Consider the following 12794-nt stretch of genomic DNA (forward strand, 5'->3'; position numbering starts at 1 on the left):
GGAGTCTCCGCCTCTTGGAACGGAAGGTGGTGGCGGGCTTTGCCCTCGGGCTTCTCTGGGGTCCTGTTGTACCACCGCGCCCCGTGTGTGTGTATGTGTGTGACTGTGGGCTGGGCACGCACGGTGGCTCACGCCTGTAATCTCAATACTTTGGGAGGCTGAGTGGATGAATCGCTCCTGGAGGTTGAGACCAGCCTAGGCAACACAGTGAGACCACATCTCTACAAAATTTTTTTTTAAATTTAGGCAGGTGCAGTGGTGCATGCCTGCAATGCCAGCTACTTGGGAGGCTGATGAGAGAGGATCACTTGTGCCCAGGAGCTAGAGGCTACAGTGAGCTATGATGACGCCACTGCACTCCAGCCTGGGTGATGGAGTGAGACCCTGTGTTTAAAAAATAACAAAATACAAGTGTGTGACTGTGGGCGCACATAGTGCGTGTCCCTGTGCGCGTGTGTGCGCATGCCTCTGTGAATGCGTGCTTGGGGGGTGCGTGTTGAGTGTGTGGCCTTGTGTGTGCATGTGAGACAGAGTGACTGACATTGTTGCAGCGTCTGCCAGGAAGGGCGCGGCCCCGGGGGTGGAAGGCAGCACCCAGTTCCTTCTTTCTGTGCTGTCGACGGAGTGGCGGGTGATGAAGGGCGTTCCCTGGAAGTCCTATAATCTCAGACACACTGCTTGGAGAAAATTGAAAAATCACACGGAACAAATAGTGACAGAAACCAGGTGCCCACCGCCCTCCACGAGAGGCCGTCTTCTCCGGCGCATTTCGTAACTGAAGCTGTTCCTGCCCGTCCTGTGGATTATTTACAGTCTGTGGCTGCTTTTGCTGTTTCGGCCGTGGCTTCCCAGTGGGAGAGGACCGGCAAACCATTTAATCCACTCTTGGGAGAAACGTATGAATTAATCAGGTAAGGGAAAAAGGCCCATCATAAATATCTTGTAAATGGAATTCCTTGGATGACAGATGAGTTTGATTCTTTCACTAGCATTGATTCCACTGCTCTGAGAATAAACTGTTTGAATTAAGAGCTCACTAAAGCGTTTGGATGCTGTAGGCGAGATGTTTCACACACATGGGGTGTTGTGCTAACAGTGCCACGGTGTCTGAGTGAGTGTAAAGCATTGGCAATGAGATATTTTAGTGTGTTCGACTCAAGCGTGGAGACAGCGTGTACCGTAGACGCTTCCGTGTGTGTGCAACGTCTGTGAAATGTGTAGGATTGTTGTGAGCTTCACCGAAAATGGAAATAGGTACTAATGAGCAAAACTAGGCTGTTTTACCAAAGTATTCAGTGAATGCTATTGAAAAAGCAGGTAAATCCGGAGACAGGAATGATTGCAAAGAGGAGTTTCACTCCCAAGGCCACGTTTGCCACCACACAGCCTCCCCAGAGTTTTAGCAATGGTCAGACGGCCCTGGCCAAGGGAGAGTTAACCAGACCATGCCTCATCTCCAGACATCCCTGAAACTTCTTCCTATGGAACTTTCTTCTAGGCAGCGTTGCTGTCCCTTCCTAGAGTCCCCTCAGCTTCCCTCCTGTCTCTGGTGGCCCTCACCTTACAGACCTGAGACTGACTCCAAGTCCCTGAACTCTGACCCCAGAGGTCCAGCCAGGCCCCATATCACGTTGTCTGCGGCTGGGCCTCTGGAAGGACTGGTTGGGGTTCTCTTCACCCACCTGGTTGCCCCGGGGACTGCTGTGGTTATTCACAGAATCATCCTGAGATTCTGCCCCGGTGACAGTGCCTACCCAAACCAACAAAGGAAGTCAGAAGCAGGCCAGACCGCAGCATGAGTGTGGCAGTGTGGTAATTCCTCAGCCATCGAGCAGCCTGGCTGGGGCTCCGGGTGGCTGTGGATGAGAGAATAGATGTGTGTGGCTTCCTTCAGGGCCGTTTGGTGATGTCTAAAATGATTTTTATTCCACTGCCCGTGGACCCCCTCATTCTCTTGTAGATGCATGCGGGTGCCCACGGACAGATGTGTAGGGAGAGTCAGCGGAGCACAGTTGAGCCCCTGTCTCTGTGACAGGGCTAAGCTATGGTACTGAAGGAGGGAGGGGCAGGGCACTCTCAGCTGCACCCTTCACTCCTCCGACTGTCTGGTAGCCCAGCACACAGCTCGCTCCGCCTGCCCGGGGAGAAGGAGCTTGCTGGTGGGACGCCCTTCACTCCTCCGACTGTCGAGGTAGCCCAGCACACAGAGCTCGCTCCGCCTGCCCGGGGAGAAGGAGCTTGCTGGAGGGGCGTGGGTGGTTATCTAGACAAGCCTGCTGTGCAGAATGCAAGCTGTTTGCTACAGGCTGCTGGGCTGCACGCCTCCCTGCCCAGGAACAGAGTGCAGACGGGAGGGAAGGCAGGCTCCTTTATCATCTTGTTTTATTATTTTTCTATGAAAAAGGGAGTTGAGCCAAAACAATTAGCCTCTTATTTGGATTCTGGTTTAGTTGATATTCTGTTGGGTTATTTTATTATGAAGTCTGTTTGTTTTTTAATTATAAGAATGTGCTCTTTATAGAAAATGTGTAACATTGAGAAAGGTAGAAAAGATAAATCAGGCATAATCCCATAAAAGACAATAGCTGACTAGGCTCATGCCTATAATCCCAGCAACCTGGGAGGCCGAGGCAGGAGCATCACTCGAGCCCAGGAGTTCAAAGTTACAGTGATCGTGCCACTGCACTCTAAGCTGGACTACAGAGCCAGACCCTGTCTCTTTAAAAAAATAAAGATAGCTGTCAGCATTTTGTTACTTTCTTTTGTGTGTGTTTCAAAATATGATGTTAATTTGTATCCCTTTTTATTTAACAGTATGTCATAATTTTCCTGTGATATTAAAACTTTTTCTAAATTACAGTGTTTCATGGATTCTAAGACACATTTTTCATGTTGCAGCACTTCAACATGTCAGTTTCGTACTCCTTTTTTTTTTGAGATGGGGTCTTGCTCTGTCCCCCAGGCTGAAGTGCAGTGACATGATCACGGCTCACTGTAGCCTCAACCTCCTGGGCTAAAGTTATCTGCCCACCTCAGCCTCCCAAGTAGCTGGAACTACAGGCATGTGCCACCATGCCCAGCTAATTTTGGTATTTTCTTTTTTTTTTTTTTTTGAGATGGAGTCTCGCTCTGTTGCCCAGGCTGGAGTGCAGTGGCAGGATCTCAGCTCACTGCAAGCTCCGCCTCCCGGGTTCATGCCATTCTCCTGCCTCAGCCTCCCGAGCAGCTGGGACTACAGGCGCCCACCACCTCGCCTGGCTAGTTTTTTTGTATTTTTGTAGTAGAGATGGGGTTTCACCGTGTTAGCCAGAATGGTCTCGATCTCCTGACCTCGTGATCCGCCCATCTCGGCCTCCCAAAGTGCTGGGATTACAGGCTTGAGCCACTGCGCCCGGCCAATTTTGGTATTTTCAATAGAGATAGTGTTTTGCTATGTTGCTCAGGCTAGTCTTGAACTCCTGAGCTCAAGTGATCTGCCTACCTCCGCCTCCCAAAGTGCTAGGATTACAGGTGTGAGCCTCTGCGCCCAGCCCAAGTCATAGTTTCATTTGTAGCATTTTTTTTTTCTTTCATAAAATAATGGTGTGCAGTGCAATTAGTGACATCTTTGGTTCAAAGAAGTGCAGTTCCTTTGAAACTTCAGGTCACTGTATGGGACCCTTTATTGTATTTTATGTGTTATTAATTGAGAATTTTTTTTTTTTTGAGACGGAGTCTCCATTGGTTGCCCAGGCTGGAAGGCAGTGGCATGATCTCAGCTCGCTGCAGCCTCCGCCTGTGGGTTTAAGCAATTCTCCCTGTTCTCCGCCTCAGCTTCCCGAGTATTTGGGATTACAGGCGTGTGCCCCCATGCCTGGCTAATTCTCTTGTTTTCAGTAGAGACAGGGTTTCACCTTGTTGGCCAGGCTGGTGTTGAACTCCCAACCTCGGGTGATTCGCCCACCTTGGCCTCCCGAAGTGCTGGGATTACAGGCGTGAGCCACCATGCCCGGCCATGGTTGAGATTTTTATCAATAGTGAGCAAGTGGTTGTGGGATTTGGTTTGCTTCAAATGGGCTTTCTTCTGGTGTGTAAAGAGTTTAAAAGTGTGGCCAGGCGCGGTGGCTCAAGCCTGTAATCCCAGCACTTTCGGAGGCCAAGATGGGTGGATCACGAGGTCAGGAGATCGAGACCATCCTGGCTAACCTGGTGAAACCCCATCTCTACTAAAAAAAAAATACAAAAATCTAGCTGGGTGAGATGGCAGGCACCTGTAGTCCCAGCTACTCAGGAGGCTGAGGCAGGAGAATGGCGTAAACCCAGGAGGTGGAGCTTGCAGTGAGCTGAGATCCGGCCACTGCACTCCAGCCTGGGCAACAGAGCGAGACTCTGTCTCAAAAAAAAAAAAAAAAGTTTAAAAGTGTGTGCCCATGTTTGTCCTAGAAAGTGTGAGTGTCAGCACTGGCTGTCAGACCATTTGGGGAGGAGCTGTTGTTAGTAATACAGGCTTTCCTGTACTTCTGTATATAAATCACTATGCAGTTTGGAGAAGCAACATAAATGTCACAGCTTCAAATTCTAGTGTTCCTGGCTCATGCTGGCTGGGTCAGCTGCTGGTCCTTACCCACACGCTGCCCATGCGTGAATGCCAACTTTGTGTTTTTCGTCTGATTTAGAAGTTGGCTGGCGCTGGGCAGCCGAGCACCTGTTCTCTAGATGTCATTGCCTTTGAGCAAGCAGGATAGTTTGGACAGAGTGTGGCGTGGTGACAGCAGGGTCCAGCAGGCGACGGTGGGTCTTGGCACACGCTGCAGGGAGCAGTGGGTCTTGGCACACGCTGCAGGGAGCAGTGGGTCTTGGCACACGCTGCAGGGAGCAGCCCTGTTCTGCTTCTGGGAAAGGGGAGGCTGAGGCCTGGACAAGGGAAAGACTGGCCACGAGAATCACTTGTGCGGGAGTCTTCTGTTCTGAATTCACGCAGAGTGTGCTTCCTTTTCTCGATATTTCTCTTGAGCCTGTTGCTGCTGCCAGCCTTCCCGTCCTCTGGTCAGCGTGCTGTGCCACCGTCGGAGGCATTCACGAGATTGGCTCTTAGAAAATGATTAAAATGTCTTGAAGAAGATAAATCAGGCTGGGCGCGGTGGCTCACGCCTGTAATCCCAGCACTTTGAGAGGCTGAGGTGGGCAGATCGCCTGAGGTTAGGAGTTCGAGACTAGCCTGGCCAACATGGTGACACCTTGTCTCTACTAAAAAATACAAAAAATTAGCCGGGCGTGGTGGCATGCACCTGTCCCATCTACTCAGGAGGCTGAGGCTGGAGAATCGCTTGAACCTGGAGGCAGAGGTTGCCGTGAGCCGAGATTGCGCCACTGTACTCCAGCCTGGGTGGCAGAGATTTTGAGATTCCATCTCAAAAAAAAGAAAAAGATAAATCAGAATAGGAAAGAAATTCTAGATGATAGAGAAGAAGCCTTGTGAGTGAAAGGAATGCAAGCCGCCTGGGCTGGGTGGAGCGGGGCGTGCCACCAGCAGCCTTCCCCAGGGGCTGCACCCGGGGCCGGAGCTCTTGCTGCACAGCCGGAAGCAAGCTACGCACCTTCTTCACGCCGACACCCCGACACACGTCGTCTGTCACGCATTCACTTCCAGATCGTCCTTGCCAGTGTCTGCCATGTGCTGTGCGTCTGTGAGACCTTGGCAGTCTGTCAGGTTAGGGGCCATGGACGTGAACCAAGTCCTTTCCCAATACCCTGGATCCCTACAGATTCCTTGTTACAGCTAAAAATACACATTCCTTTCTTAGACAAGTATTCATTTTGTAAATTACATACCTTGGTAGTCAACCTTTTAAAATCTAATTTTTCAACTTTCCTTCCTCTGTAATGATTGGAAATTCTGATTCCAGTTAAGTTGGTAATTATGTGGTTTAGCTTTTCTAATTTTTAATGACTACACCTGTAGGTGTATTCACAGTTCCGGAACAATTAAAAGCTGACATTTTGATTGAAAAAGAGAGTATACTAAAAATCCTGTTTCCAGGACAGGAATATTTTGGGGTATAAGCCATTCCATCTCGGAAATTTCAGGGGCCTGGTAGAAAGGTGAGGAAGGGGCACCCTCTTCAGAGAGGGTTTAGTGTCCTGAGTTCCTAGGCAGTGGGGGTCCCTCGGGGTTGAGGGTTTGGAGTCAGGGGTCTGTAAGGGTCACTTATCCACAACTCTGGGCACCTCTGGCGAGACACCGCTGTGGCTCGGGTGGTCCCATGGAGAGCAAGCGGGGCGTTGGGGTGGAGGCCCCCTCCTGCACCATTGCCCTCTCTGGGTGGGTCAGATGTGCTCTGGAAGCCATGTTTATGTGTGTGTCTGTTGCCAATGTTAGGCCGAGTGCGATGTTGGAGAGGCGGTGTTGGGTGTTTCTGCCACATCTTGTGGCACGGAGGGCCCTTGCTTCCCAGCGTCCCGTGAGGGGCTCTGCACGATGTCTGAGCTGCCCTTTCTTTTATTTTGCTGCCATTAATGTGTCTGTTTCTCTTTTTCTTTTCTTGGACCTAGGGAAGATTTAGGATTCAGATTTATATCGGAACAGGTCAGTCACCATCCCCCCATCAGTGCGTTCCACTCGGAAGGCCTCAACCATGACTTCCTGTTCCACGGCTCCATCTACCCCAAGCTCAAGTTCTGGGGCAAAAGCGTGGAGGCGGAGCCGCGAGGCACCATCACACTGGAGCTGCTCAAGTGAGTATTGGTGCGTCCTGCCGAGAGCCGCCTCCTGCAGAAACTGAAATGGGTGCTGGTGATGTGGAGGGAAGCCTTCCTTCCGGAGGAAACCCTGTGATTTTTCTCCTGAGGTGGTGACCTCCCCACAGCAGAAACGTCTTCAGATGAGCTTCCTGACCAGGGTCCCGTGTTGCTGGGGGGCGCCCTCACCTCTGCAGTTGGAATTCGCACCCCTTTCAGTCATCATTCATTGTATTCCTTGTCTTTTACTGCCTAACAGCCCCAAATGTAGCAGCTTCCACACCAGTCTGGCAGGGTTTCTGAGGGCTAGGGACCGTGAGGTTGCGGTGGGGATGAGGGTTGGGTTTCCCATGGTGCCTGTGTCCCGGCTCCCCTTCTTGCCTGCTGGCAGGGCCCCTTCAGGGCTGCTTGCTGCAGGGTCCTGCCTCCCACGGGGGAGAGAGCTGAGAAGGAAGCCAGGGAAGTGGCCCTTTGCACACTCCCCCACCCGTGGCAGGGGTGACTTAGGGTTGGAATTTGAAACAGCATTGGAGGGGGCCCTCCGAGAGGCCGCTCACTGCCGCTCTTCACTCTCAGCCTGAATGCTTCCCAAGCCAGTGTCCACCAAAGACTCCTCAGAGCAAAACACAAGTCTCCAACAAACGCCGGCCCCTAAGACCTGGCAGACACAGACCGGATGCTGGCGTCCTCCTGGGCCACCAGTCCGGAGATGCGAGTCTTGCCAAGCCACTGCCTACAGTCTTGTTGTAGGCACCAGGTCCTAACAATACATACAGAAATAAGTAATAAACAACACCTTGCCTGGTGAAGCATTTGATGTGGGTTTTGCTTCACATTGGCCCTGCCTGGATGGTGGCTAGAAGGTTCCACAAGGACCTGGAGAAGCACCTGAGAGTGTGTCCCGGGGCTGGTGCAGCCTTGTGCCTGTTGTGCAGTGGCCTTGCTTTCTTAGGAAGAGGCGTGCAGAAACGAAAAGTTGCACACGTTGCTGATAAAGTCGCACACCTTGCTGATGAACGCATTTGGGTTCCACCCCCAGGAAGTTCAGAGAATTCCACACGTGTCACACACTGCCCTGCTCTGAGTGGATTTCTGCCTTCACTGTGGCTCCTCCACATAGCCCCTTAGAACATGGGGCTGCTGATCAGCTGCCTCACATTTGTGGGGTGTTTTCTTCTTGGGCGGGGCCATTTGGGAGGATGAGGAATAAAAGAAACAAGTGTGTGGAGTGCGGTGAAAACCCTGCACCCCTCCACAGCCACGTGCCGGCTCCTCAGATAGCCAGGGCCGCGTGCCCAGGACCCTGCGTTACTGCCATGTGTGTTTGGGGAGGTCGCTTTTCTTTTGACGACTTCACAGGAAAGCCATTTCTCTTTGTTCAGTCTTCTTTGATTGCTTATTAACATGTCTTGACATTTAAGTAGAAAGCTTTGTAGATGCTACAAAGGAAAGAAGAAGTACATTTCAAACGCATGCTAAATACACGGCCTCCGTCGCAGGGGCTTCAAAGCAGCATGCTGCTGTCCTGCGGGCGCCAGCTGCTGTGACCCAGCACTGCCTGGTCGTTGCGTCTTAGGTCACGTCGTGTCTTGCCTTTTCTGCGCTCTGACCGCTTGTTTTCTGGTGTCTTCACAGACATAACGAAGCCTACACCTGGACCAACCCCACCTGCTGTGTCCACAACGTCATCATCGGGAAGCTGTGGATAGAGCAGTATGGGACAGTGGAGATTTTAAACCACAGGTGACAGCACCCCACTGTTGGGTGAGAGTGCGAGGCTCCGGGTGGGGATGGTGAGCCAGGGAGCGTGAGCGTCCGTGCTCCTGGTGGGCTTTAGCTCAGCCTCAACGAGCTGCTGCCGTGTCCCCACCAGCCCAGGCATAGCAGCTGCCTGGACTTGACTCTGACCGGTGTTGGCCATGGGTGCTCCTCGTTCACGGCCTCATTTGTAGTCACGGTCGTTACTTGAAGGCTTTGAGCTATGCCGAAGAGCTGTGTCATTGCCAGGTGCAGCGCGGTGGCCGTCCGCAGCCATTGGCCACTGTCCAGGCTCGAATGCCCTGTTCCTGGAAGCTTACGACTGGTGGGCTTTGCCTTTTCACCACTTTAGTGAGGTATAATTGATGCATCATACGATTCACCTGTTCTGAGTGGACACTTAAGTGATTTTTAATAAATTGACCGAATCATGGAGCTATCCCCACAGCCCGTTTCAAACACTTCCATCGCTCCAATTTCCAACATTTCCAGTTTCAAACACTTCCATCGCCCCAAAGGCCCACCGCACCCATTTGCAGTCAGCCCCCGCCTGCTCCAGGGTCCTCCATCGCGCTTCTCCCGTTACAGAGTTGCCCTTTCTGCCTGTTTGCTGTCTTGCAGCAGAAACCTGTGTTTGTTTTCCCCACAGAACTGGACATAAGTGTGTGCTTCACTTTAAACCGTGTGGATTATTCGGAAAAGAACTTCACAAGGTGGAAGGACACATTCAAGACAAAAAGTAGGTCCTTGCCAGGTGGTTCATGGGGCACCACTGCAGCCTGTGCGTCCACGTTAGAGGGCTCAGGTGCTCCTGGGCCTGCATGTGCCGACGTGCACGAGACGCGGGTACACCGTGCCATCTGTTCATGGTCCAGAAGTATGACTCCTTTTTGTTTTGGAAAGACATTTTGTTATTGAGCATACAAGGAAATGAAGGGTATTTTTGAATGTAGTTTCTAGGTGGCTTGTTACTGGGGCCATCTTTTGATAACATTGTCTCGAGAAGTCAACCGTTTTCACTGGGAGATGAGACGAGACTGCGTTTTGCAGCAGAGCTGAGGTGGGAAGTGTGGCCTTACGCTTTCCCTCCCCCGGCAGGGCACCCCGTGCATACTGTCAGGCGAGACTCAAATGTGTTAGCTGGTGGGGTGTCCGTGTCACGTGACCGGTTCACTCCAGTCTGAATCAGGGACTTTCACAAGTTTTTGTGAGCAGAGAAATGGTCAGTACTGTTTTAGCAAATTTTTCAGTTTTTTTTCTCTCCATTTGGGTTAATTACTTTGTAATCTGGGTCTCAATTTTTTTTTTCCCAGTAAGGAATTTGAGCCATAGAATGTCATGAAGTTCCTTCTCGTTCCTAAAATTTAGACATTTCCCGTTAGAAACTAGCCCCCAATGTAAAACAGGGCCAGGTGCAGTGGCTCACGCCTATAATCCCATCACTTTGGGAAGCCATGGTGGGCAGATCACCTGAGGTCAGGAGTTCGAGACCAGCCTGGCCAGCATGGCTGTCTTTACTAAAAATACGTCTCTACTAAAACCTGTCTCTACTAAAAATATGAAAATTAGCCAGGTGTGATGGCGCACATCTGTAATCCCAGCTACTCGGGAGGCTGAGGCACAAGAATTGCTTGAGCCCAGGAGGTGGAGGTTGCAGTGAGCCAAGATCATGCCAGTGCACTCCAGCTTGGGTGGCAGAGCAAGAGGCTGTCTCAAAAAAAAATAAGACAGTTGGTGTTTCTGCTCTGTCCACCCTCTAATATATACCAGAAATGTACCTGTTTCAACAGCCTTTAAATAAAATGGCCAGGCTTATGACTGACCATTTCTCCCATAAAACATGTGAGAATCAACGTGTGGACCTAGAAGGGACAGCAGTCTTACAGTGCCTTGACGCCTCTGCCCCTTGGAACTCAGCCCAGGGAGCAGCTGGCTGTCTGTTTCCAGAAATGGGTGGGCGCGCCAAGGCCAATACTCGCTGACCCTCAGTGAGTGCATGTAGAGCGTGTTTTTCCAGGACTGGGTGGGGGCCCTGAGGCCAGACTCGCTGACCCTCAGTGAGTGCATGTAAAGTGTGTTTTGGTTTTCCGGTTTTCCATCCTAAATTTAAGGGTGCTCTGTCCTTGGAGACAGAGAGTTGTCCCCAGGTTGTCTGCTAGGTGAGGCCTGGCCCAGTTCCCCGTGTCTGTGTGCCGACTCTGCAAGGGCAGAGAGACGCCCTCCCCTCCTGGGTCCTGAGCCTGTCAGAGCTGCACTTCCAGGGGGTCTGTGGTCGCGGTTGACTCTTCCCAGCAAGAGGCGAAAAGAGAAAGAAAATGGAGCCTGGCACTATTTGGCGTCATCCCTTTTGGAATCGAGAGCTCTAGTGGCCACTCTGCGAAGGTCTCTGGGTTGTTATTGATGAAAACAGGCAGGTGGGGAACCAAAGATCAAGCAACATTGACTGCACCGATGGATAGAAAAGGGCTGAAGGACACACACAGCACTTTCAGCATGTTGAAAATGATCAGTGGGTGCCTGCAGCTTTACATTTTAAAACGCTCGCTCTTTTTTTGCCCCTTCCCATCTCCTGTAGCCCCGAGGGCCGGCTCTCCTTTGGGTTTCCATCCCTTCCCGTCTCCTGCAGCCCCGTGGGCTGTCCATCCTTTAGGTTTCTGGCCCTTCATTTTCCTTTCCATGGTGTGTATCAGGGCTCGGAATGGTCCCAGAATGCAGATTTTCATCTTTGCATTTATGTCCAGAGATGTCCCAAAATGCGTAAGAAAGCATGCCTGAGGAGGATTTATTCCAGGGTCAAAATTAAGGTGCTACGTGTTTAGACAAATGGTTTGTAATGACTAAAACTTGGCTTTAAAAATCCCATTTAATTACAGCAAAAAGAAGCTCTTTGTGATCTATGGCAAATGGACGGAATGTTTGTGGGGCATAGATCCCGTTTCATATGAATCCTTCAAGAAGCAGGAGAGGAGAGGCGACCACCTGAGAAAGGCCAAGCTGGTAAGGGCCGGGGCATCCCCGGGCAGAGCTGAGCCCTGGGCGCTGAGGGTTGTCAGGCTGCTGCTGCCTTTAACTCACCTGCCAGGGGCGCAGGGAGCCTTTGGGCCCCAGCAGGAGAGATGAATGTGCAGAATTTGTCCAGTTGAACCACGTGTTGTGGGGTCCAGTATCAGTGGGGGGGGGGTTATCTGTATTTCTTTCCGTTTTTTTTTTTTTTTTTTTCCCCAAGTCAGGGTCTTCCTCTGTCACCCAGGTTGGAGTGCAGTGGTGTAGTCATAGCTCACTGCAGCCTCCAGTTACCAGGCTCAAGTGGTCCTCCCTCCTTAGCCTCCCAAGTGGCTAGGGCTATAGGCATGCACCACCATGCCTGACTAATTTTTATTTTTTTGTAGAGGTGGGGGTCTTGCTATGTTGCTCTTGAACTCCTGGGCTCAAGCAGTCCTCGCACCTCGGCCTCCCAAAGTGCTGGGATTACTAATAGGCATGAACCACAACACCCAGCCGATTTATCTATATTTTGGTTGCACAGAGGCTGCTGCTATAAACTGTGGGCCCCAGTGCCCTAGAGTCATACATAGTCACTGGCCCCCATGGCTGGAAGTATCTGAGGGAACCTCAGGCAAGGCCATTTCTTTTTTTTTTTGAGACGGAGTCTCGCTCTGTCTCCCAGGCTGGAGTGCAGTGGCCGGATCTCAGCTCACTGCAAGCTCCGCCTCCCGGGTCCACGCCATTCTCCTGCCTCAGCCTCCCGAGTAGCTGGGACTACAGGCGCCCGCCACCTCACCCGGCTAGTTTTTTTTGTATTTTTTAGTAGAGACGGGGTTTCACCGTGTTAGCCAGGATGGTCTCGATCTCCTGACCTCATGATCCACCCGTCTCGGCCTCCCAAAGTGCTGGGATTACAGGCTTGAGCCACTGCGCCCGGCCAAGGCCATTTCTTTTCTGGAAACTCCAGGTTCTGGGTCCTTCTTAATAAATCTTCTCGCTTTCTTTGAGTTAGCCTAGACATATTTTTAAAAATCAAGTGAATTTCAATTTTTTGTTTTTAGTTGTGAGTACCAGATAATATATTCAACAGCCAGAAAGTATTGGCAAGGCTTTTCCCCCTAGAGCTTTGGAATACTTATTACCTTAAAACTAGTTGTTCTTGAACTTAAAAATAAAAGCGATAGTTCAAAAGAGGTGTCATATTTTCTACATAATGAATTGGAATGTACCAAGCCTGAAATGTTCGATATTTATTTAACGGAAACGTTCAGCCTCCTCCGGATCCCAAGTGTTTTTTATGTTGTAGTATTCATGTACTGTTAGACACCTTTTCT

At 51.0% G+C, this 12794-nt stretch overlaps 1 protein-coding gene across 2 annotated transcripts in view; it reads left to right on the forward strand.

Annotated features, from left to right (window-relative positions):
- OSBPL2 (oxysterol binding protein like 2) overlaps window positions 1-12794 on the forward strand; it is a 58703-nt gene that overhangs the window by 35291 nt on the left and 10618 nt on the right. For both annotated transcript variants that reach the window (XM_005569522.5, XM_005569524.5), the window contains exons 6-10: window positions 814-911; window positions 6532-6714; window positions 8353-8460; window positions 9125-9214; window positions 11349-11472. In XM_005569522.5, coding sequence (XP_005569579.3) covers window positions 814-911; window positions 6532-6714; window positions 8353-8460; window positions 9125-9214; window positions 11349-11472 — 603 coding nt within the window. The remainder of the gene's footprint in view (window positions 1-813; window positions 912-6531; window positions 6715-8352; window positions 8461-9124; window positions 9215-11348; window positions 11473-12794) is intronic.

The sequence above is a fragment of the Macaca fascicularis genome, chromosome 10 (genome assembly GCF_037993035.2).
Source record: "Macaca fascicularis isolate 582-1 chromosome 10, T2T-MFA8v1.1".
Classification (NCBI taxonomy): Eukaryota; Metazoa; Chordata; class Mammalia; order Primates; family Cercopithecidae; genus Macaca; species Macaca fascicularis.